Raw genomic sequence first — 22717 nt, forward strand, 5'->3', positions numbered from 1 at the left:
TCTTTGGCAATATTACGACTGCACTCCAAGAAAGAGACCCTAGTCTCCTGATGCCTCTCATACTATCGAAGAGCTGACAGATTCACCCAACCCATTTTAATGACTGTAAGCTTTGCTATCAGAATTACAACCCTGCTAGCAAAAGTATTTTCCTATTCTTGGACATCAACTAATTGGCATATCAACACTGTTTTCAGGAGGAGACCATATAGGTTACTTAAGAAAGAACCCCTGGAGTCAGCCAGCACAGTAAACGGTTTGACTCTCCTTTTAAAAGCAGCAATTTCTGTATTTTAATTTTCAACCCAGCCAAATTAATTACATGTCCTTACTGTTTACAGTAGTTTTAATAGGTTGAAGTTTTTCAGGGATATAAATATGTCATGCAAATAATAATTTTACATCCTATCTAATTTTTTATACCTATTTCTTTCACTTGTCTAACATGGGAGCTTGTTATTCCTCCACGCTGAAAACTGCCATTTAAATATTACTTAATAGTTATGGTGCCAGGCACAGTGGCTCACGCCTGTAATCCCGGCACTTTGGGAGGCCTAGGCAGACACATCACTTGAGTTCAGGAATTCGAGACCAGCCTGGGCAATATGGTGAAACCCTGTACCGAAAGTACAAATATTAGCCACGCATGGTGGTACACGCCTGTGGTCCCAGCCACTTGGAAGGTTGAGGTGGGATGATCACTCGAGTCTGGGAGGTGAACGTTTGCAGTGAGCCAAGATCACACCACTGCACTCCAGCGTGGGTGACAGAATGAGACCCTGTCTCCAAAAAAAAAAAAAAAGTTATGGTAATATTAACAGATATCCTTATCTTTATTTTAACTGGAAAGCTCCTACTGTTTAGCCATTAAGCACAATGCTGCCTTTTGAAATAAGATAAAAATACTATACCAATAATCCATCAATTTATATTTCTTTTTTTTTAAAATAAAGAAGGTACTGAATTTAACGCTTTTTCAGATACTGAATGTAATGCTTGTTTTTTTTAATGCTCAAAACTTGTTATTTGAAAAGCCAAAGTTAAATACTTAAGGAAGCAAGTAACTGAGTCCAGTGAGAACCTGGTGTTGGAAGGGGTAGACTTTAGATCTATGTGACTATCCAAAGTAAAAACCAGTATTCTTCATAGTGCAGTTCACATAGTGTGCTAATATGTAAATTTTTTCTATGTCCTCAATAAGATTAAGTAATTAAGTACAGAAATTAAGAGTAAGATTTAGAAACTTTTACAGCAAGTTAACAGAACAGTTTTATGTCTACTTATTTTTCTAGCAATCTATCTTTTACAAAAGTATTGGCTCATAACATACTGAAAATTTTTTAAAAATTAATCCTTTGACACAGTTTGAGAAACACTGTCATAAGCTAGTGTATAATCTATAGTAAATTCAGTGATGATATAAACAATCTATCCTTCAAAAAAGAGAAGGCCAGAATTCGTGAAAAAAAAATCCACATACTTAAATTGATCTGCTACAATTGTATTATCCTCATGTGAAATTTCTTAGAACACAGTAAACAGTAATTATAATCAGAATTTTTTTAAATCTGGAAAACGACTAAAACAAGTTTTACTTAAGGAAACAATTTGAAAAGATAACTCTTAGAAATAAGTCATTGAGTATGTTAAGGAAACATTCTTAGGATCTGAAAAGAAAAATATCAATTACACAAGGACAAAAACCAGCAACACTTTCAACAGGCAGAATTGGTGGAGCCCTTGTACAATACCACGTTAAAGTCTTCAAGTGATTCTATCTATTCAAATATACAGAGAAATATAGATATATATTTAAATTTTAAAAACCAATATGAATCAAATATATATATTTGAATATATATCTTACAAGAAATGTATCTATTCAAAGAAAATCAATGAAAGACAAAATTAAGAGGCCAGTGCAGTCTTAGGAAAAAAATTAAAAAAGAAAAAAACATTAAAGAAAAAAGTCCTATTAGAAAACTATTTGGAAAAGAAGAGATAACGCTAGTATTATCTGCTAATGATATAACCTAGACTATCCAAGACAACCAATGAAAAGCTATGAGAAATGAGTTTAATAAAGAGGCATTACATATAAAAAGAGTTCAAGTGAATAAGAAAGAGAAAATCAAGAAGTGGGCAAAGGATATGGGCAAGCAGCCATTCACAAAAGAAGAAACAGAAATGGCTACAAATTGTAAGAAAATATTTTTAACCACACCGGTAGTATAGTCAAGAAAATACAAAATTTAAAATATATTTTCAGCCATACAACTACATATTCATACTAGGTACACACAAAAAAAGAAAATAAAATCATCCATTCTCCACATCATACACACATTAAAAATGTGATTATGTGTAATGACATAGAAGTCAGTCAACTATTTATTTACTAAATGAAAAAAGCAAGCTGAAAATGTATAAAAGAATCCTATATCTAAATGCTAATACACACATGTGCTTTTTTCAAAATATCTTTTTTTTTTTTTTTTTTTTGAGATGGAGTCTCACTCTGTCGCCCAGGCTGAAGTGCAGTGGCACAATCTCAGCTCACTGCAACCTCCACCTTCTGGGTTCAAGTGATTCTCATGTCTCAGGCTCCCGAGTAGCTGGAATTACAGGCACCTGCCACCATGTCTGGCTAATTTTTGTGTTTTTAGTAGAGATGGGGTTTCACCATATTAGCCAGGCTGGTCTCGAACTCCTGACCTCAAGTGATCCACCTGCCTCGGCCTCCCAAAGTGCTGGGATTACACGCATGAGCCACTGCACCCAGCCTCAAAATACACTTTTTAAAAGGTCCAAAGAACACACAGCCAAGTTTATAGTGTCACTCTGGGTGGAGGCATGAAAGTGTGGAGAGATATGTCAAGAGGAAATCTGTCTTTTTATTCTACAATTAATTTTTTGAATATTTATAAACATAATTTAGTTTCATAACATTTAAAACAGAAAATGTTCTAATTTTCCAAAATTTAGCAAACCTATGACCAAATACATGTATGTTACATTAAGATCAATTAGTTTCATTTTTTAAATTAAGCATGCTTTGAAAATGAATGGACTATCATTATCAGCCTGTCCTATACATACATATAAAATTAAAGAGCATCCAACAAAAAAGTGGGAACTCATCAATTCCCAAAGACTAGTTACTTCACTTTAAAAAGTCCTTTGGCAAGATGTACGTTGTTATTATTCTGCTCTCATAAGCTATGTACTAACACAAGAAAAGTCTTCTATCACATACATCTTACAAATATGTAAAAACACTGTAACTACTTCACACAAAGTGTTCTCTTTTCCAGTATTTTTCAATAATTCATTCATGGCCTAGTTTCTAAAACCTTCATCTGACTCTCCTTTGCTAGCAATTATCTATCAAGTTGCTACTTTATGTCAGACACCATGCTAAATATTCTTAATAAAAAGCTGTACAAAAGACACATCCTGCCCTCAGTAGGTGGAGCAAACAGACAAAAAAAAATACAAAGTAATATACAGACATTTGAAAAGGGCAAAGTAAACAAAGAAAAGATTCCCACCATGTCTAATTTATACTCTTTGGTTTTTCTCTAATAAACAGGAAAAGGTTAAGAAATACAGTAATACATTTTTCAGAAGGAGAGAAAATAAATACCCTAATAGGGATTCAACACTGCAAATATGATTATGCAAAATAGAACATAATCATTTAATCAATGTTATTCATTGCCTAACAAATATACAATTATGAGATTAAAAATTATATGCTTTTTAAAAAGAATTTTTTAATTAATTTTAAATTAAAATATTTAATTAAATAATTAATTATTAAAGTATTTGAATGTAAATTTTTTTTTTTTTCTTTTGAGACAAAGAGTCTCACTCACACTGCAGCTCTGTCACTCAGGCTGGAGTGCAGTGGCGTGATATCAGCTCACTGCTCCCTGGTTCAAGTGATTCTGTCCCAGCCTCCCAAGTAGCTGGGAATACAGGCATGCACCACTATGCACAGCTAATTTTTTCTATTTTTAGTAGAGATGGCGTTTCACCGTGTTGGTCAGACTGGTCTCACACTCCTGGCCTCAAGTGATCTGCCCACCTCGGCCTTCCAAAGTTTTGGAATTACAGGCGTTGAGCCACCACACCTGGTCCTATTTTAACTTTTTAATATACATAACTGTAATACATCAGGTTGGAAATGAACAGCCATGAGTGGTAAGAACCAGGTGACAGCAAAACAAATAAATAACTTAAACTAAGACCTGTGTCCTAAATTTGTATTGTGGCTGTACATGGGTTAAGAACCATGAAGCAATAGTCACGAATCTGTATAAAACAGTTTGGACCCCGTCTCTACTAAAAAATACAAAAAAACTAGCCGGGCGAGGTGGCGGGCACCTGTAGTCCCAGCTACTCGGGAGGCTGAGGCAGGAGAATGGCGTAAACCCGGGAGGCGGAGCTTGCAGTGAGCCGAGATCCGGCCACTGCACTCCAGCCTGGGCGACAGAGCGAGACTCCGTCTCAAAAAAAAAAAAAAAAAAAAAAAAAAACAGTTTGGAAAGCGATTATAAGTAACTCAGTTATATTGCTAAATTTCTAAAATTTAAGACCTGTGCTAGAAACTGTAGATGGCAGGAAAAAAACCAAGACAATGTTTGCTATAGACATAGAGATCAAGAAAAATAAAAATATATGAGAAAAGGAATTAAAAATCAATAAATTTTGTAGGACCATCTCGACAATCCTAAGTATAATAATATTTGAAAACGAAGCAAATCTGAGTATGTTCCAAGGAGCAAGAATAGGGTTGTTTGTAACATAGGAATAGTAGGTGTGAAGTAAATTATACCTGCTGAATTAATGTACAACCAATCATCTTGTATTTTTTTTCACAGTCAGTAATGTGCAGAAGAAAAAAAGGTTTGAAAGTTTAGAAATTATTCCAACCCCCATAACTACATCTCTAGGTAGTTTAGAACATGTCAGAGAAAAAAAAAAGAAAAAGGGAAAGGGAGAAACTATTAAAGTATTTATGAATGATATTTAAATAAGTAATAGGTAAGTAAAAAAACAGTAAATCTGGCCAAGCGCAGTGGTTCATGCCTATAACCCCAGCACGGGAGGATCACTTGAGGCCAGGAGTTAAAGACCAGCCTGGGCAACTCTTTTTTTTGTAGAGACTGTTCTCTACAAAAAAGTAAAATAAGAATAAAATAATTTTAAAAACAATGGATTTGAACTATATAGCTATTTTTAAGTTGTAATCAAAGGGTGTTATATTATCTCTATAGTTCTTTGCAACACTAAACTTCTATTAATTTCATAAATTTCAAACGCAGTTATTGAGAAGTCACATTATTTTTTTGCAGATAATCTTATAGCACCATCTTCTGGTATAAGATCACTGTGCATAGTCTAACAATCAGAAAATAACAATCATGTTACTATCCTAGTTTTGTTATATTTAGTACAACTTTACAGTACATGAAATTTAAAAATTCAAGATATAACAACAAACTTGGTAACCAAAGAGAGATGTTCTCCGTTAAACAAGAGCAGAGGTTACCTAACACTGGGCTTATTATGGGCTTATTAATGCAATCAGTTGTGGGAGACAAAACTAAATTTAAAACAGGATTTTAAAAAGGTTCGGAAAAGGGAAGGCTAAAAAAAAAACTAAGTTTACCAGATCAACAGAATAGAACAGTGACCAGTAATAGCTGTCAGACTTCTAAGACTGAAGTGTTGGCATATGGTAATGGCTACAGCAGTACTGCTGCCTATACCAAAGGTAAGAGGAAACAGTTCCAAATGAGGCAAAGGCTTAAATCAGACATGTAGGAAGAATAAATTCCAACCCACCAGATACCATATCAAAAATACATGACAAAAATATATACATATAAATGTACACATATACCATAAAAGACATGATATCCCTTAATGTTTAACTGAGTCCTAATGAGACATAAAGGAATAAACAGTAAGTCTATACTCCTAGAGGGAATAGTGTTTGCTCAGAAGTCACTGTTTTTAGCTAACATTTTACTGCTTACTTCATGCCAGGATCTACTAAGAATTTTCAACAGATCTCTTTTAAATTAACTTAGTTAAGTCTGTTTATTATCTTATTCAGCTGAGAGAACTTATACTTGAAAGTTAACTAAATGGCTAGTAGTTAAGTACTGCACAAGAGGCCAAGCTACACAGAAAGCCAGTTTGATTCCAGAGCAAGCAAACTACAGTGACTTGCAATTTACATATAAAACTAATCTACATAAAACTGGTAAACGGTAGCACATACTGATGTCATCTAAATGCACACTCAGAGAATTTAAATAGTCTGACTTTTCTACTGACCCCACAATTTGAAATACTGGAAACATGCAGGAATTTTTAAAGGTTAACTTCCAATAACACCATAATAGATAACATTTACTATGTGTCAGCCACTGTTCTAACTCATTTACTCCTCCCAAAAGTCCCAAGACATTGGTAGTGCTATCATTTCCATTTTACAGGTTGAGAACAAACAGGTTGCAGAGTCTATGCTCTTAACTGCAACTCCATGTTGTCCCTAAGGTATATCATAATTTAGATTCTATGTATTCTATGAATGTACAACTACAAAATAACATCTGCTTCCTGGAATGGCAATCTAAGGAGACGATGTTCACGACTTAGTGCACTGTTATTTTACTTCATTGTCATATCAACTGGTTTGACCTATTGTAATGCTGTTAAACAGAATAATATGAACACACTTCTAGATAAATCTAGATATCTAGATTCCTCTAATATTCTAGATTACTCTAAATAGAAAAATTCTTTATCAATTAAAAACTAAATTGAAAAGCCAACAATTTAGAAGGTTTTTAGAGAAATGTTAACTACCCGTATTAGTGACTTACCTTGAAATACTTCCTTCTCATTCGAGTCATATTCATCAACATAACTCCAGAGTTTACTCCAGTTTTTCCATAGTATGGATGCCTAGCAAAGCGATTATACCATCCTATTCGAGGTTCCTCATGTTCTGGTGCCATTGCAGCAATTTGTGTAGAATTAAATTTCTTTAGTAAAGACCAAATATCATCAACTGGTCGTAAAAAAAGGATATCAGTGTCGACATACAATAGTGAGTCAACTTCTTTCAGGATTAACTACAAGGAGAGATATTTGAATGATTAACTATAATTCTATTTTAAAAAGAAACATAAAAGCACCTCTAATTGTATAAGATACACCTAAGAGATTAGCTAATTTATATTATTTTAAGGTAATCTTTCCTAAATCTGTCATTTTTAACAATAGCATATATATAAAGATACTATGCTAACCTTCACATTAACTTTCAGAGAAGATATAAAAACAAACCAAAACAAATACTCAATTACAAAAATTGAGAGAATATAAAATTGAGAGAATAAAAAATTGAGAGAATATAAAACAAACACTCAATTATAAAAATTTAGAGAATTATAAAAATTGAGAAAATATAAAAGCAAACCAAAACAAATACTCAATTATAAAAACTGAGAGAATACCAAATCTTCAAAGATCAGGGAGGAAATGTTTTTCATAATGGACAATAATATTAGCTTAGGTAAATTTACATCTTGAATCCTAATTTCCTGAGATAAATACAGAAATAAACCAATACAAATAAAGATCTTCTGAACTTATTCCCCTTGGCCTGTAACACTGGCATCTTTACATCATTTCAGTTTCAACTAGTAAGTGGTAGAGCCAAACTGGAACCCAGACAACCCAGATTCAGAGTCCATGCTCTTATTTCCAGGCTGTCTCCCAATGAATCAAAACAAAATGTGTACCTAGCAAGGGTAAAGGCTTGACTCAGAAGAAAGACCGGCTATGTTGCACTTTCTAAGAGATAAATCTCCAACATATGACTTCCCTGGCGAACTTTAAGGATAATTATTATTTATTTTATTTATTTATTTTTTATTTTTTGAGACTTCCCTGGCGAACTTTAAGAATAATTATTATTTATTTTATTTATTTATTTTTTATTTTTTGAGACAGAGTCTCACTCTGTCACCCAGGCTGGAGTGCGGTAGCGCAATCTCAACTCACTGCAACCTCCACCTCCTGGGTTCTAGCCATTCTCCTACCTCAGCCTCCTGAGGAACTAGGACTACAGGCATGCACCACCACACCCGGCTAATTTTTTGTATTTTTAGTAGAGACGGGGTTTCACCATGTTGGTCAAGCTGGTCTTAAATTCCTGACCTCAAGTGATTCACCCACCTTGGCCTCCCCCAAGTGCTGGGGTTACAGGCGCGAGTCACTGCGCCCAACCAAGGATAATTTTTCATTTCTGCCTTACCCATGAACTTTAGATTCTGACTCCTACAAATTTAAATTTACTGCCTATCCTGGTCTATTAGTAAGATTCAATAAATAGGTGAATCTAAACCTTTTTAGTTAAGAATATAATAGGAGCTTGATCCTAGTTCTGCTACTTTTCAAAGCTGCTACTTCCTCCTGCAACTAAAGCCATCACCTTCATGAGCAGCTACTAGGCTGAAATCACCTCATTCCTCCCTTATCTATCAGCGGATTTAACATCAGGCTGGGGAAAAAAAACTGATGGTTGACTGCAGGGCCTGAGTAGGGAAAGTACACTTGGTCAAAGACCTCAACTAAAAGGGAATCTGTGGCCAGGCATGGTGGCTCACACCTGTAATCCCAGCACTCTGGGAGGCTGAGGCAGGCAGATTACCTGAGGTCAGGAGTTCGAGACCAGCCTGGCCAACATGGCAAAACCCTGTCTCTACTGAAAATACAAAAATTAGCCAGGTGCGGTGGCACATGCCTGTAATCCCAGCTACTCAGGAGGCTGAGGCAGGAGAACCGCTTTAGTCCGAGAGGCAGAGGTTGCAGTGAGCTGAGACTGCGCCAGTGCACTCCAGGCTAGGCAACAGAGCAAGACTTTGTCTCAAAAAAAAAAAAAAAAGGTGTGTGTGAGGGGATGGAATCTGTATGTCTGTCTCACTTTTTTGAGGGGTGGTGAAGTGAGAATTGTTTTTAATAGCAACATTCTACATTTGTGTCACATCTGTTTACAGATTACTATATTGTTAGCAGAGTAGGAAGAACCTGCATAAAGCTTCAAGTTCAATGCTGGGAGCCAGCTGGAAATCAGACATATGGTTAAATAATAATCACCTATATATAGTTCTGATTCCTTTCAGGTGAAGAAGGCATTGGTACAGTTTACATTAGTTCTTTTCATGCATCTATTTTAAAGGAAGAAAAGCTCAGCAAAAAAGTTTATCACTATAAAAAAATAAAGCACCAATTTACTTAAATCTGGTTAAAAAGATTAGAAGTAACAGTAAAGTATGAGGTCAATTTGACAGGTTTCAAGTAGTTCTTGTACTTAAAATTCCATTTAGGGATTTAACTAGATTACATCATTAAATGATCTGGCAAATTTCATATAACATCATCAATAATAAACTTGTTAATAAAGTGCTAACAAAGTGCCATGGTTCTAAGTATTAATAAAGTACCATAACAAAATGGCAGAGAAATGGCCATAACCTCACGTCTTTCTTTCATCTCTTATTGTTTTTTCAATACATTTGTGTGATTATTTAATGTCTGTCTCCCACATCAGATAACAAGCTCTATGAAAACAGGAAACCTGTGTATTCTATTCATTCCTACATACCCAGCATTTCAATATAGATGACTGACAAATACTAGGCACTCACACATTAATTAAATGACACTGCAATCATTCAATATAAAACTTACTTAAAATAAAACCTACATGAAGTATCTAAAACATATTTTTTCAACCAACCTTAATCCCTTATTTGTGTGCTTTTTAAAAGGGAAGAGAAAGATCCTAGGATACAACTTTTTAAGGCAGAGTAACAAAGATACTGCTTAGGCAGACTTATCAATATTATAACTTAATCTTACAGATATCCTGGATTCAATAAACCATTTTCTTAATAAGCTAGGGATTGCCTTTATCCACTTAGCAATAAGAAGTAACTGAAGGTTCTTCCCCATAGTTTATATACTTTCTGGAAACTTGTGTGCTTCTTAAATTCAATATTTCTACCATAAGTATTCTCTATGTGTTTAAGCTGCAAAACTGTAAGTATTTAAGTATCATAATAATCTAAACAACTATGAATTTTAAAACTGGGTAAAATCAAATCAAAATTAAAGACGTAACCTTGCTTCAGAACATTTGTATATAAAAAAAAAACAAAATCAAGGTGTATTACCATAGAACACTACCAAAGAACAGCCCCACTGAATAAATAGTTTCCATTTTCCCTTTGAGTTCATATGCCTTAAATTTGTTTCTGTTTAAGTATCAGTTACAATAGATAAATTGGCTTGGTATAAGACACAAATTGCTATTTAATGATGCACTCTATCTCATTTCTCAAACTCGAAATGCTGCCTACAAGTTGAAGGTGATAACGCCACTGCACTTCTGCTGGCAACAGACTTGGCTCCATTAAGACCTGGCAACCTGTATTGCTTCTTATAGATAAAAGAGTTCCATACAACTGAATATATTAAACTGGTATCTCAACAGAAATTACTAAAAATTTTTCATTCTTAACAGGGTTTTTATTTTACTTGTTCCATAGGAATATTTTTTCATGTTCAAAAGGCAAATAGTACCCGTACTGATTTCTATTTATTAATTTAATTATTTAACTGGAATTATATGTAACTCTTCAGAGACTCATATGTGTAAAAGTGAGGTTCAAATTTAAAAAAAAAAAAAAAGGACACCAGGGGAAAACACTTACCGGCAAGAACAATCTCTGTGAAGCACATGGTTTAAAGAGTTTTTTCCACTCTGCTGCATTCTCACTTGGAAAGGTTATGGGGTATAATGTATAATTAAATGTTTGTAGAAATGACCAGCTGTCAAGCTAAAACAATTAAAAAACAAAAAACCAGTATAGTTTCACCCTGAATTTTCTCTGCAAAATCATAAAACAACAGATTATAAAACAAAACAGCTAAAAATTAAGATAATATACATTTTATGCTGTAAAATTAAGGGAAAGATTCTTCTGTTCTACTATGGTATTTGTTTTCATTTAAAATCTAAAAATCAAAATAAGATCCTGGAAAGACTTCACCATTAAGATCTGAAGCATAATGAAAGTTATCAGGGTCCAACTCCCCAAATCAGAAAGGTGAAAGACCCTTGCAAATTTGTCTTCCTCAGCTTTACCTAATGTATAAATTCTCTTAACCCATTAACAAGCTAAAATCAGAAAAATTAAGCACTAATTTTATTACCACTATATATGACAGATGCTTCCATTAAAAGTCACACCAAATGTGAAACTAGTTAAAAAATTTGTCCATCAATTCATAGCTTTAATATGCCTGAATATTTCTGATAATAAAATATTCTGATAAATACATAGCCAATGCCAATTTTTAAAAAAATACTACATGGCCGGGCGCGGTGGCTCACGCCTGTAATCCCAGCACTTTGGGAGGCCGAGGCGGGCGGATCACAAGGTCAGGAGATCGAGACCATGGTGAAACCCCGTCTCTATTAAAAAATAGAAAAAAATTAGCCGGGCGCAGTGGCGGGCGCCTGTAGTCCCAGCTACTCGAGAGGCTGAGGTAGGAGAATGGCGTGAACCCGGGAGGCGGAGCTTGCAGTGAGCCGAGATCCGGCCACTGCACTCCAGCCTGGGCGACAGAGCGAGACTCCGTCTCAAAAAAAAAAAAAAAAAAAATACTACAAAAAGCAAAATATATCTGAAAATCTATGATGAACATGTTTACACTTAGTACCCTAAATGGATTTCAAGATACTGAATTGTTTCAAATTCAGTTTAAGTAATATCTCTCATTCTTATTTCAACAGAATTACTGATTCAAATTTCCTAAAGAGCAGTAAGAAACAATCTATGGGGGGAAAAACTAAGTAGTTTATGTACAGGCTGAATATGATCTCTTTTGAATTATGATTGTGTTTAAGTCATTTTAAAAACAGTATCTTCCAACATAGTTTAAGGGAATGCCTTTACTTCCAACACTCTGCTTTGGTGTCTCTGATTATTTTATTTTATTTATTTTATTTTATTATTTTTTTGAGACAGGGTCTCACTCTGTCACCCAGGCTGGGCTGAAGTGCAGTAACATGATTATGGTTCACTGCAGCCTTGACTTCCCAGGCTCGGGTGGTCCTCCCACCTCAGGCCTCTCAAGTAGCTGGGACTACGGGTGCACACCACCACACCCAGCTATCTACAAATTATTTTAAAATACTAGCACTGTAATTTCCTGGCTCCACTTATTAATCACTTAAAGATCTTTTCAATACCAACTTCAAAATAAAATCTTAGTCACTTTAACATATAACAGTGTTCTTTCATGTACTAAAAGCATGTTCCATAAAATATTTGATATACTTTCATCAAAAGCAAAACCAAACATTCTCAGTGATGATTACAGTCAAAGGAAAACTAAGTTTAAAAATATAGTATACGTTACACAAACAATTCAGCCAGTTGTAAACACAACACAGAGGCTGCATCTAAGATAATGCAATAAATGTTTTACTTCTCTATTACATTTTCAAAGATTTCCATAATTGGCAGCAGTCTATTATTATTCTCTTAACCCCTAGGACAAGATTAATTCCTCAATATTTTAAAAAACAATCCAGATAGAGACCAAGTTCACAAAATTATCTAACAAAAATATAGACACTAAAAATATTTTTAAACAATAAGTAAAAAGGTATACTTTCATATACCACTTAAACAGTAAGAAAACTTTTATACCTTTTAGTTTTCTGCCAAAAACTAAAAGGTATAGACGTTTTTGGCAGAAAACTAAAAGATCTGAGCTCATAACTAGTATTTGTGCACTAAATATGCAAAATGAACTGATTTAACCTGAAAAAACATCAAATATATTTTTTACAGTTAGACCAAGCATAAAAATCCAAATGAATTTAAAAGCTTAAGTAGATAGATGTAAACAGACGATGGAGAGGGAGGAGAACAAAAATATGAATGAATGATCATTAGCATCACCTTTACCACCATCTCAGAACAAAAGGTAGTGAGATTTCAGGTGAATTTTCTTTTTCTTATATGTTTTCTTCTGCCTGTATCTGTTCTCTTATTGTTTAGTAATATTTTGTTGTTGTTGTTGTTAAGGAAGTTACAAGGCTGACCTGATTAAAGAGTATATATTCCATTGTAACAGCTAGGTATGGTCATATGACTAAATTCAGACCAATGGGATACTGGCAGAAACGTCACAATGACTTCTAGAAAGTACCCTTAAGAGAAGGATACTGCCATTTTTCACTCCCTGTCCTCATGTTGAATAGAATATGGGTGCATTGGTTGGAGTCCGAGTAGTCATCATGGACCATCAAGCAGAAGCCTCATGTTGAAAATGGCTTAGCCACAGTCAGACGAAGCCAGAGTATCTGAAGATAAAGAACTGCCATATAATCCAGACAACCTACTTTCATGGGAGAGAGAAATAAACTTAAATCCTGTTTAAGCCACTGTTATTTTGGGTGTTCTGCCACTGTTGCCAAATTGATTTTAACTAATACAAAACCAAAATAAATAACTTACTTATCAGAACCAGAAGCCACTTCCCGCCATATTATTAATCAAGAATTCTCTCCTCTCAAAACAGGATTAAAACCTTTATATAAGCTCTGATTCAGGCACTCCCAAGGAAAGGATACAGACAAAATAAATCATAGAACTTCTTAGTCAAAGCATCCTGGAACTAGAGTCACTAAAATAAAACCTCCATGTTTCACCAAGAACTTACTTTTAAGTAGCCCACTGCCGTTCAAAAATAAACCTTCCTCTTTCACCTTAGATCTGGACTCAGATGGAAGTGGTTCAAGAAGCACTCCCCACTTTAAAAGGGTGGTGTTACAGAACAAATATTTTTGTGCAGTGAAGAAATAAAACAACTGATATGGTATAGCTCTGCGTTGCCACTCAAATCTCATCTCGAACTGTAATTCCCACGTGTCGAGGGAAGGACCTAGTGGGAGATGATTTGATCATGAGGGCTGTTTCCCCCTTACTGTTCTCGTGATAACCATCAGTTCTCATGAGATCTGATGGTTTAAAAGTGTGGTGTTCTTTCTCTTTCTCTCTCTTCTGCTGCCATGTAAGACATGCCTTACTTTCCCCTTTGCCTTCTGCCATGACTCTAAGTTTCCTGAGGCCTCTCCAGCAATGCTGAACTGTGAGTCAATTAAACTTCTTTTCTTTATAAATTACCAAGTCTCAGGTAGTTCTTTCTAGCAATGTGAAAACAGACTATTACAACAACATTCTATTATAGTATATTATTAAATATTCAACTCTACAACCTTGACTACGTCTCAAATACTTACTCTGTCTTTAAAGCTATGATGTAGCTGATCTTCAGCAAAAATATGGAATTGAAGAGGTTTCATGCTGAAAATGATAGCTGACTTCAACATGGTCATAGTTTCTTCCAGTCTTTCACCACAGGCAACTACAGCTAGATGCATTTTCTCAACAGGCTGTATTTTCAGACTGTACCTAATTGGAAAGAAAACCACATTTTCCAACAGTTTTAGTATATGTTTACAACATGGTACTTCCATCATGTTCAAAAAGTGAAGTTCAAGGACAGATGTGGTGACTCACGCCTTTAGTCCCAGCTACTTGGGAAGCTAAGGCAGGAGGATCACTTGAAACCAAGAGTTCAATGCTGCAGTAAGCTATGACTACATCACTACACTCCAGCGTGGGCAACAGAGCCAGACCCTGTGAAAGACAGAGAAGAAAGAAAGGATGAGGATGGAAAAAGAAAGGAAAGGGGAAAGGGAGAGAAGGAAGGGAAAAAAAAGAAAGAAAGAAAAACTGAAGTTCAAAATTTGTATTTATAAAACAAATGAGGCCAAGTCTGCAATCCCAGAGCTTTGAGAGGCCAAGGCAGAAGTGTCACTTCAGGCCAGGAGTTCAAGACCAGCCTAGGCAACATACTGAGATCTCATCCCTACAAAAAATACAAAAATTAGCCAGGAGTGGTGGCATGCGCCTGTAGCCCCAGCTACTCAGGAGGCTGACATGGGAGGATATTTTGAGCCCAGAAGATAGAAGCTGCAGTGAGCTGTAATTGTGCCACTTTACTTCAGACAGAGCAAGATCCTGTCTCGAAAAAAAATAACGTATTTATTTAAAAAATAAGTAAAGGACAAAGGTCAAATTACAAAACATTTTTAAAATGTTGAATCAATCATGTATTTCCACACTCTCAACCAGCTCTTCTCACCAATTTTCCTCCTTTCAAACTACAGAACACACAAAAAATGACTACTTTCTCAATTCTCCCAAGAATACAAAACTAGTACCATTGTGGCTGCCAGTAAATAAATTAATTCATTACTCACATTAGATGCCTTAGGAAATTGGAGCTTAATTCTCTCAAGGAACCTACTGAGAAAGGTTGATTTGAGGTCTTTCATTCAATTTTTTGAAAACATTGTTATTAAAAAAAAAAAACCTTGAAAACATTCTTACTTCATCTGAAACCTCTCCCCATACCACCTCTCACCAACCAACAGTTCACTGTAAAGCAAACCCAGTCATAATTTCATCCATAAATATTTCAGTATTACATCCAATCTTAAACCATGCTGACTACAAGAAAAAATTTCCTTCACATTAATAATACACATTCAGTCCCATTTACCAAATACCCAGCAAGATGTAAACACTTCTAAGATGGTCTAAAACATGCTAGTTGAACACTAGTACGTCTTTAGAATCTACTTCTAACACAGAGCAGCAGTGTATACCAACAGGCTTAAGTAACCTTTAATACCTCTTGCTTCTGCTGTGCCACTTCTTTCACATGTCTGGTGTTAGCATAAGCTTCGGTCTTTTTACTTTTTTTTCTTCTTTTTAGAGACAGGGTCTCCTCACTCTATCACCTACGATGGAGTGCAGTGGCGCATTCATAGCTAACTGCAGCCTCAACCTCCCAGGCTCAAGCCATCTTCCCATCTCAGCCTCCCAAGTAGCTGGGACCACAGACGTGCAACATGTCCAACTAATTTTTTTTTTTTTTATTTTTTGTAGAGATGGGGTCTCACTATGTTGCCCAGACTAGCCTCGAACTCCTGGCCTCAAGGGATCCTCCCACCTCAGCCTCCCAAAGTGCTGGGATTATAGGCATGAGCCAGCACGCCTGGCCAGCTTGGGTCTTTTTAAAGCTATTATCTTCCGTTGACAGTAATTTGAAACAAGCAATGTCTCTTCCCTTGTTTGTACCCTCTATCCTTTGCCCTCTTTTGTGCTGAGCCCATCAGTTCATAACACTGAAACTAATGACGGAGGGGATACTTAAACTATCGGTGGAGGGGAGACTATCTACGCTTTCTACGTCTATAAAGCGGGGACATGAATCCAGTTCATCTCAAAAACAGTGGAAGCCACAATGACAAGTTAAAAACTAAGCAATAAAGACACAACAATTTTAAGAGAATTCTAAATTACCTCATCTTTCTAGTGACTGCCTCCAGATCCTACTTCTCTTTACAGCATCATGATTTAAGAATCATTAATGGGCTCAGATTGCTTTACTGGCCCATAGCTAGATCTTGCCCCAAAGTCAAAGGCCAAGAGAAGATTTTAAAAGTAAGGCATGATAGTCATACGCTGTTTTGTACAGCATCAGCTACATACACAGATAAGAAGTATATTAAACCTTAAGAAAAAACAGCCTCAAGTCCAGGTATGGTGGCTAACACCTGTAATTCCAGTACTTTGGGAGGCCAAGTCGAGAGGAGAACTTGAGGTCCGGAGTTTGAGACCAGCCTGGGTAACACAGTGAGACCCAGTATCCACACACACAAAAAAACTAGCTGGGTGTGGTGGTGCACACATGTACACCTAGCTATTCAAAGGCTGAGGCAGGAGGGTTGCTTGAGTCCAGCAGTTCAAGACTGCAAAGAGCTGTGATCATGTCACAGTGCACTCCAGCCTGGGTGCTGGGCGATGTCTTAAATAATAATATACCCAAATGTTTCTCAAGAAAAAAAAAATCCCTCTAAAAATCAGTCTCAGGAACTCCTCCCAGGTATTTTAGCAAGGATCATTTTGGTCACACTGCCAGCACTCCTTTCACCAATTTCTACAGGAGTACTGTCAACTACATCACATTTCCTTTTCTGTTTGGGATCCTTTTGAGTGAAAGTATTATATACAGTACAGGCTCAACTCCTAAACTGACCACAAAAAACACAGTAAAAATGTGTCTCTGACAACCACCCTAACCCTAGACCTGAAAGACAGGAAAATCAATTGCAACTGGAAAAAAATCTAAAGTAAGCTTCTACATGATAAGAAGTGATAACTAAAACCTTCTAAGCAGTTATAGGGAAGCAGTCATTCAAATTATGTTGGCCGCAATTGAATGGCGGAATCTTGCCAGGGTCTACAAAAATCTTTCTTTTGATCACAATATGAACAGGAGAAAAGTCTATGTGGATTTAAAGAAATGTAAATAGAAAAGGAGATTTTAAAGTCAAACTTATTTTTCTACAGATATACGATTAGAAGAAATTCTTCAGATGATTCAAAGATAATATCTGAGGGCTCCCATGGTTAAAGCTGGCATAACCTGCGTATGAAAAGTATGACAGTAATGAATGATAGCGTATTAAATTTATAAAGTGAACCCTGGCCGGGCACGGTGGCTCACACCTGTAATCCCAGCACTTTGACAGGCCGAAGTGCGTGAATCATTTGAGGTCAAGAGTTTGAGATTAGGCTGGCCAACATGGTGAAACCCCGTCTCTACTAAAAATACAATAATTAGCCGGGCGTGGTGGCACACACTTGTAGTCCCAGCTACTCGGGAGACTGAGGCAGGAGAATTGCATGAACCCAGGAGGCAAAGGTTGCAGTGATCTGCGATCGTGCCCCTGCACTACAGTCTGGGCAACAGAGCAAGATTCTGTTTCAAAAAAATAAATACAAAGTGAACGCATCAGTCAAAAAATGATATTAAATAAAGGTGTAAGGAGAGGGAACTCTTCTTTTTTTAAAGATGAATACCAACCAATAAATGCAGAAGAAATTAGAGAATTATAAAATTCACTATTTTGCAATCACCACTGTAACAGATAATCCAGACAAAAATAATCAGTGGATGCTAAAACTACATACTAACAAAATATTTCCCCCATATATTATACAGGAGATAAAAGTACTAGTACAGTGTAGAAATGCGAGAACATCACCTTAACCTTTGATCAAACTTAATATTAAATTTATGGCTTCAGAAGTCTCCTGATAGCATGCCCAAAGAAGAACACAGTATCCCATGCAGTAATCTTGCCAAAAATCCTGAATCTAATAATAAGTGGACAGTCAGCAAATCAAAATTAAGGGACATTCTGCAAAATAAAAACAAAAATATCACAAAAGATACCAAAAACAGCACCCCTTCTCACCCCAAAAAAAGGCTAGGGAACAGTTCTAGAATAAAGGAGACTAACTCAGCCTGAGTTGAATGCAATGTATGGTCCTTGGCTGGGTCCTGAATGGGGAAGAAAAGATACAAAGGACATTAACAGGAAAATAAGAAAATAGGAATAGGAATATATGTTCTATGAACAATGTTAAATAACTTAAAGTGACAATTATGGCTGTATTAAAGTATGTCCCTGTTCTTAGGAGACACATGCTGAATCTATATATTTAGGGGTGTGTCATAATGCCTGCTGTCTCTCAAATGGTTTGGCAGAAAAAGAAAAGTGGTAAAATGTTAGTAATAAATATCTAGGTGAAAAATGTATGGTATGCTTACTGTACTATTCTTGTAACCTTTGTATATTTGAAATTTATCAAAGTAAAAAGTTGGGAGGTAGGGGTTTATCATTAAAAAAACTTAAAAGAATGCTTTACATAACAAATTTAGATGCAAATACTGTTAACAAATTTCTAAATCTTAGGAATTAACTTCTGATTTTAAGCAAATTTCTGCTATAAAGGAATAATAATACCATTTTGTTTTATTTCACAGTATAATCTCCAGTATGTTCTTATAGCCTATTATTAAATTAGTATTCTCTATTTAAAAAGATACATAGGCCGGGCACAGTGGCTCAAGCCTGTAATCCCAGCACTTTGGGAGGCCGAGACGGGCAGATCAGGAGGTCAGGAGATCGAGACCATCCTGGCTAACGCAGTGAAACCCCGTCTCTACTAAAAAATACAAAAAACTAGCCGGGCAAGGTGGCGGGCGCCTGTAGTCCCAGCTACTCGGGAGGCTGAGGCAGGAGGATGGCGTAAACCCGGGAGGCGGAGTTTGCAGTGAGCTGAGATCTGGCCACTGCACTCCAGCGCGGGGGACAGAGGGAGACTCCGTCTCAAAAAATAAAAATAAAAAAAATAAAAAGATACATAAGGCCGGGCACTGTGGCTCAAGCCTGTAATCCCAGCACTTTGGGAGGCCGAGGCGGGTGGATCACGAGGTCAGGAGATCGAGACCATCCTGGCTAACACAGTGAAACCCTGTCTCTACTAAAAATACAAAAAATTAGCCAGACGTGATGGCAGGCGCCTGTAGTCCCAGCTACAGGGGAGGCTGAGGCAGGAGAATGGCATAAACCCAGGAGGCGGAGCTTGCAGTGAACCGAGATCACGCCACTGCACTCCAGCCTGGGCAACAGAGTGAGACTCCGTCTAAAAAAAAAAAAAAAAAAAGATACATAATTAGACTAAAAACTCCCATTGACGTATATAAAGTCAAACTAAACAAATTTCAAATAACCATCTACTCAAACTAAAAGAGAAATGCCATGAAGCTATCTTTAAAAACCTGCAGTTGAACAAAAATGGAAAGCTTTTTTGCTTAGCCTGTTGTGCTTAAAAAGAAAAACAACACCTTCTTCTCTTACTATTAAAAGAGTTGTTCCCAGCAACACATAATGGACTAAAAGAAAGAAAAAAAAAAGAATTGTGTTAAATTATCACACCGGGCAAAATTACTTTCATGAGTTGCATGTAAAACACTTTCAAAACAAAATACTTAAAAAAAACTCTAGGATTTGTATATAAAGTATTAAAAAATAAAATCTAAAAATCCAACATGAAATATAAGTATTAATTTCTAAAATATAATTTTAAATAACCAGTAAAAATATATCTCTTAAAACTAGTATGAACTACTCAAAATACAGCTAAGATTAAATTCACCTGTGACCACATAATTCACAAATCTAAAATCAATTCCCACCATAAAGATTAAATATTTTAAATAACTGATTTTTTTAAAAGCTCAAGTCACAGAAAAATTAGTACATTAAAACAAAATATTTTTTATATTTTGATAATTCTAAAATTTAGAGTTTGTATAATGAAAGTAAAATAAAAAACAAATTAGAAACTTATTAGCAATCAATGGCAAAACCGAATATATTATTCTAAGAGTTCATAAAATAAACATTAAAAATTCAATAAATATCAATATCAAATAGATGATATACAGAACAAAAGAAAAAAGATAAATAAATGTGGAAATACATTCAACAAATAATCAACAAAAAGCTATCATTTTAATAAGTGATAAAATTATAATTCCCAATAATGCTAAGGTTATGATGACCCCAAATACACTCACACAATGCTGGTGCATGCTTATAGCCAGATAATTTTTAAAACACAATTTAGTGATATAATTCATTCTTTTTAACAAATATTTGAACTCCTTTCATATAGGCACTGGAGTAGGCAAGAAAGCCACAATCTTCACCTCACACAATTTGCAGCCTGTTGTGAAAAGACTGATTTTTAAAACAATAAGAAAGCATGGTAATTGTTTTAATAGAAAAAACTGAGATTGTTAAAGAGGCTCACAACACAAACATCTAACCTACTGTGACCTAGTCTAACCTGGTATTGGGGAAAGTTTCCCAAATGATCCTGTTAATCATTTGTTTCTCACTGGTTCCCAAACACCTTGCTAGGCATGGGACTTAAATGATAACACCACATAGTATCAGCCTGCAGAGTTAAAGGTCTAGAAGTGAAGATTCACAATCACAACAGATGTGGTAAATACAATAACCAAGAGGAGGCAGAGAAGGGAGATGAGGTGAGCAGTGAGAGGAAACTACAATCGTTTGAGAAGTGATGGGAAGTGATGAGTACAACCGTTAAGGGAGAAGGGAAGAAGTAGCCAGGAGCAACATTGTGAAAGGAGACAAGAAGAGTTAATGTAGACTGACATGTGGAGAAAGTCCATTGTAAACATGATACAAAACACAGATGAAGGAAAGTCTGAGGAGCTAGACTATCAGTTCAGGTTTGAACATGAGTCTCTGAGGCATCTGAATCAGCAAGGTAAAAATGACCAATATGCAACTGGAAATACAGGTCTGGCTCTCAGAAAAGAACTCTGAATTGGAGCTATCAGTTAAACAAATTATCCTATAACTATTCAGGGAATGGGGAGAGAAAAGAGCAGAGTCCTAAGAAATGCAGATTATTTAGAAAGCAGAGTTAGAGGAGTCCAGGAGAGAGATCAAAGAGCTGAGTAACTGGTCTGGTCTCAAAAGCCAGAGGCTAACAGAGCTGACAGAAAAAGGAAGTAGTAAACAGTGCCAAATGGGTAAGAAAAGTAAGATTAAGCCCCAAAACCATAATTCAGAGGTGGGGTGATGGGAATAAGAGTCAGGTGGTAGATAGTTGAGGTGTGAAGTTCTTTTTATTTAAAGAAGTAAAACCAAGGCTGACCACGGTAGCTCACGTCTGTAATCCCAGCACTTTGGGAAGCCGAGGCAGCAGGATCACTTGAGCTCAGTTGTTCATGACCAGCCTGGGCAACATAGCGAGACCTCGTCTTGACTAATATTAAAAAAAAAAAAGATTCGGGTATGGTGGCATGCACCTGTAGTCCCAGCTACTTAGGGGACTCAGGCAGGAGAATCACTTGAGCCCAGGAGGTCCAGACAGCAGTGAGCCCTGGTGGTGCTACTGCACTCCAGCCTGGGCAACCAAGTGAGACCATCTCAAAAAAATGAACAAACCAAACAAAACCCAGAAGTAAAACCAGTAGGTACTCTTTCGCCCAGGCTGGAGTGCAGCGATGTGATATTGGTTCACTGCAACCTCTCCCTCCCAGATTCAAGCGATTCTCAGGCCTCAGTCTCCCAAGCAGCTTGGACTACAGGTGTGCGCCTCCATGCCTGGCTGATTTTTGTATTTTTAGTAGAGATGGGGTTTCACCATTTTGACCAGGCTGGTTCTCGAACTCCTGACCTCAAGTGATCTGCATGCCTTGTCCTCCTAAAGTGCTGGAATTACAGGCATGAGCCACACCCCTCCAGCCAGCAGGTAGGTACTCTTAAAAGAAGCTTGCTGATGAAGGGAAGAGAGGATTGAAAGCAAACTGTTGTGGGAATTTTTGATTTTGTTTTAAGGCCATAAAGCCAGGCACAGTGGCTCATGTCTATAATCCCAGCACTTTGAGAGGCAATGGAATAGTGTGATGTCATTGACATGAGAAATATGAAGACCATACTACACTGAAAAGTATTAAAATTTTAAGCTCAGAATTCAAGATTAGGCCGGGGGTGGTGGCTCACGCCTGTAATTTCAGCATTTTGGGAGGCCGAGGCGGCCGGATCACCTAAGATCGGGAGTTTGAGACCAGCCTGAGCAAC

General features: G+C 36.3%; 1 protein-coding gene across 3 annotated transcripts in view; it reads right to left on the reverse strand.

The window, feature by feature from the left end:
- Positions 1-22717, reverse strand: part of GXYLT1 (glucoside xylosyltransferase 1) — a 61951-nt gene that overhangs the window by 17139 nt on the left and 22095 nt on the right. For all 3 annotated transcript variants that reach the window (XM_008002900.3, XM_008002899.3, XM_008002901.3), the window contains 3 exons: positions 14408-14579; positions 10803-10928; positions 6903-7154 (listed from right to left, as the gene is read on the reverse strand). In XM_008002900.3, the coding sequence (XP_008001091.1) occupies positions 6903-7154; positions 10803-10928; positions 14408-14579 (550 nt within the window). The remainder of the gene's footprint in view (positions 1-6902; positions 7155-10802; positions 10929-14407; positions 14580-22717) is intronic.

The sequence above is a fragment of the Chlorocebus sabaeus genome, chromosome 11 (assembly GCF_047675955.1).
Source record: "Chlorocebus sabaeus isolate Y175 chromosome 11, mChlSab1.0.hap1, whole genome shotgun sequence".
Taxonomy (NCBI): Eukaryota; Metazoa; Chordata; class Mammalia; order Primates; family Cercopithecidae; genus Chlorocebus; species Chlorocebus sabaeus.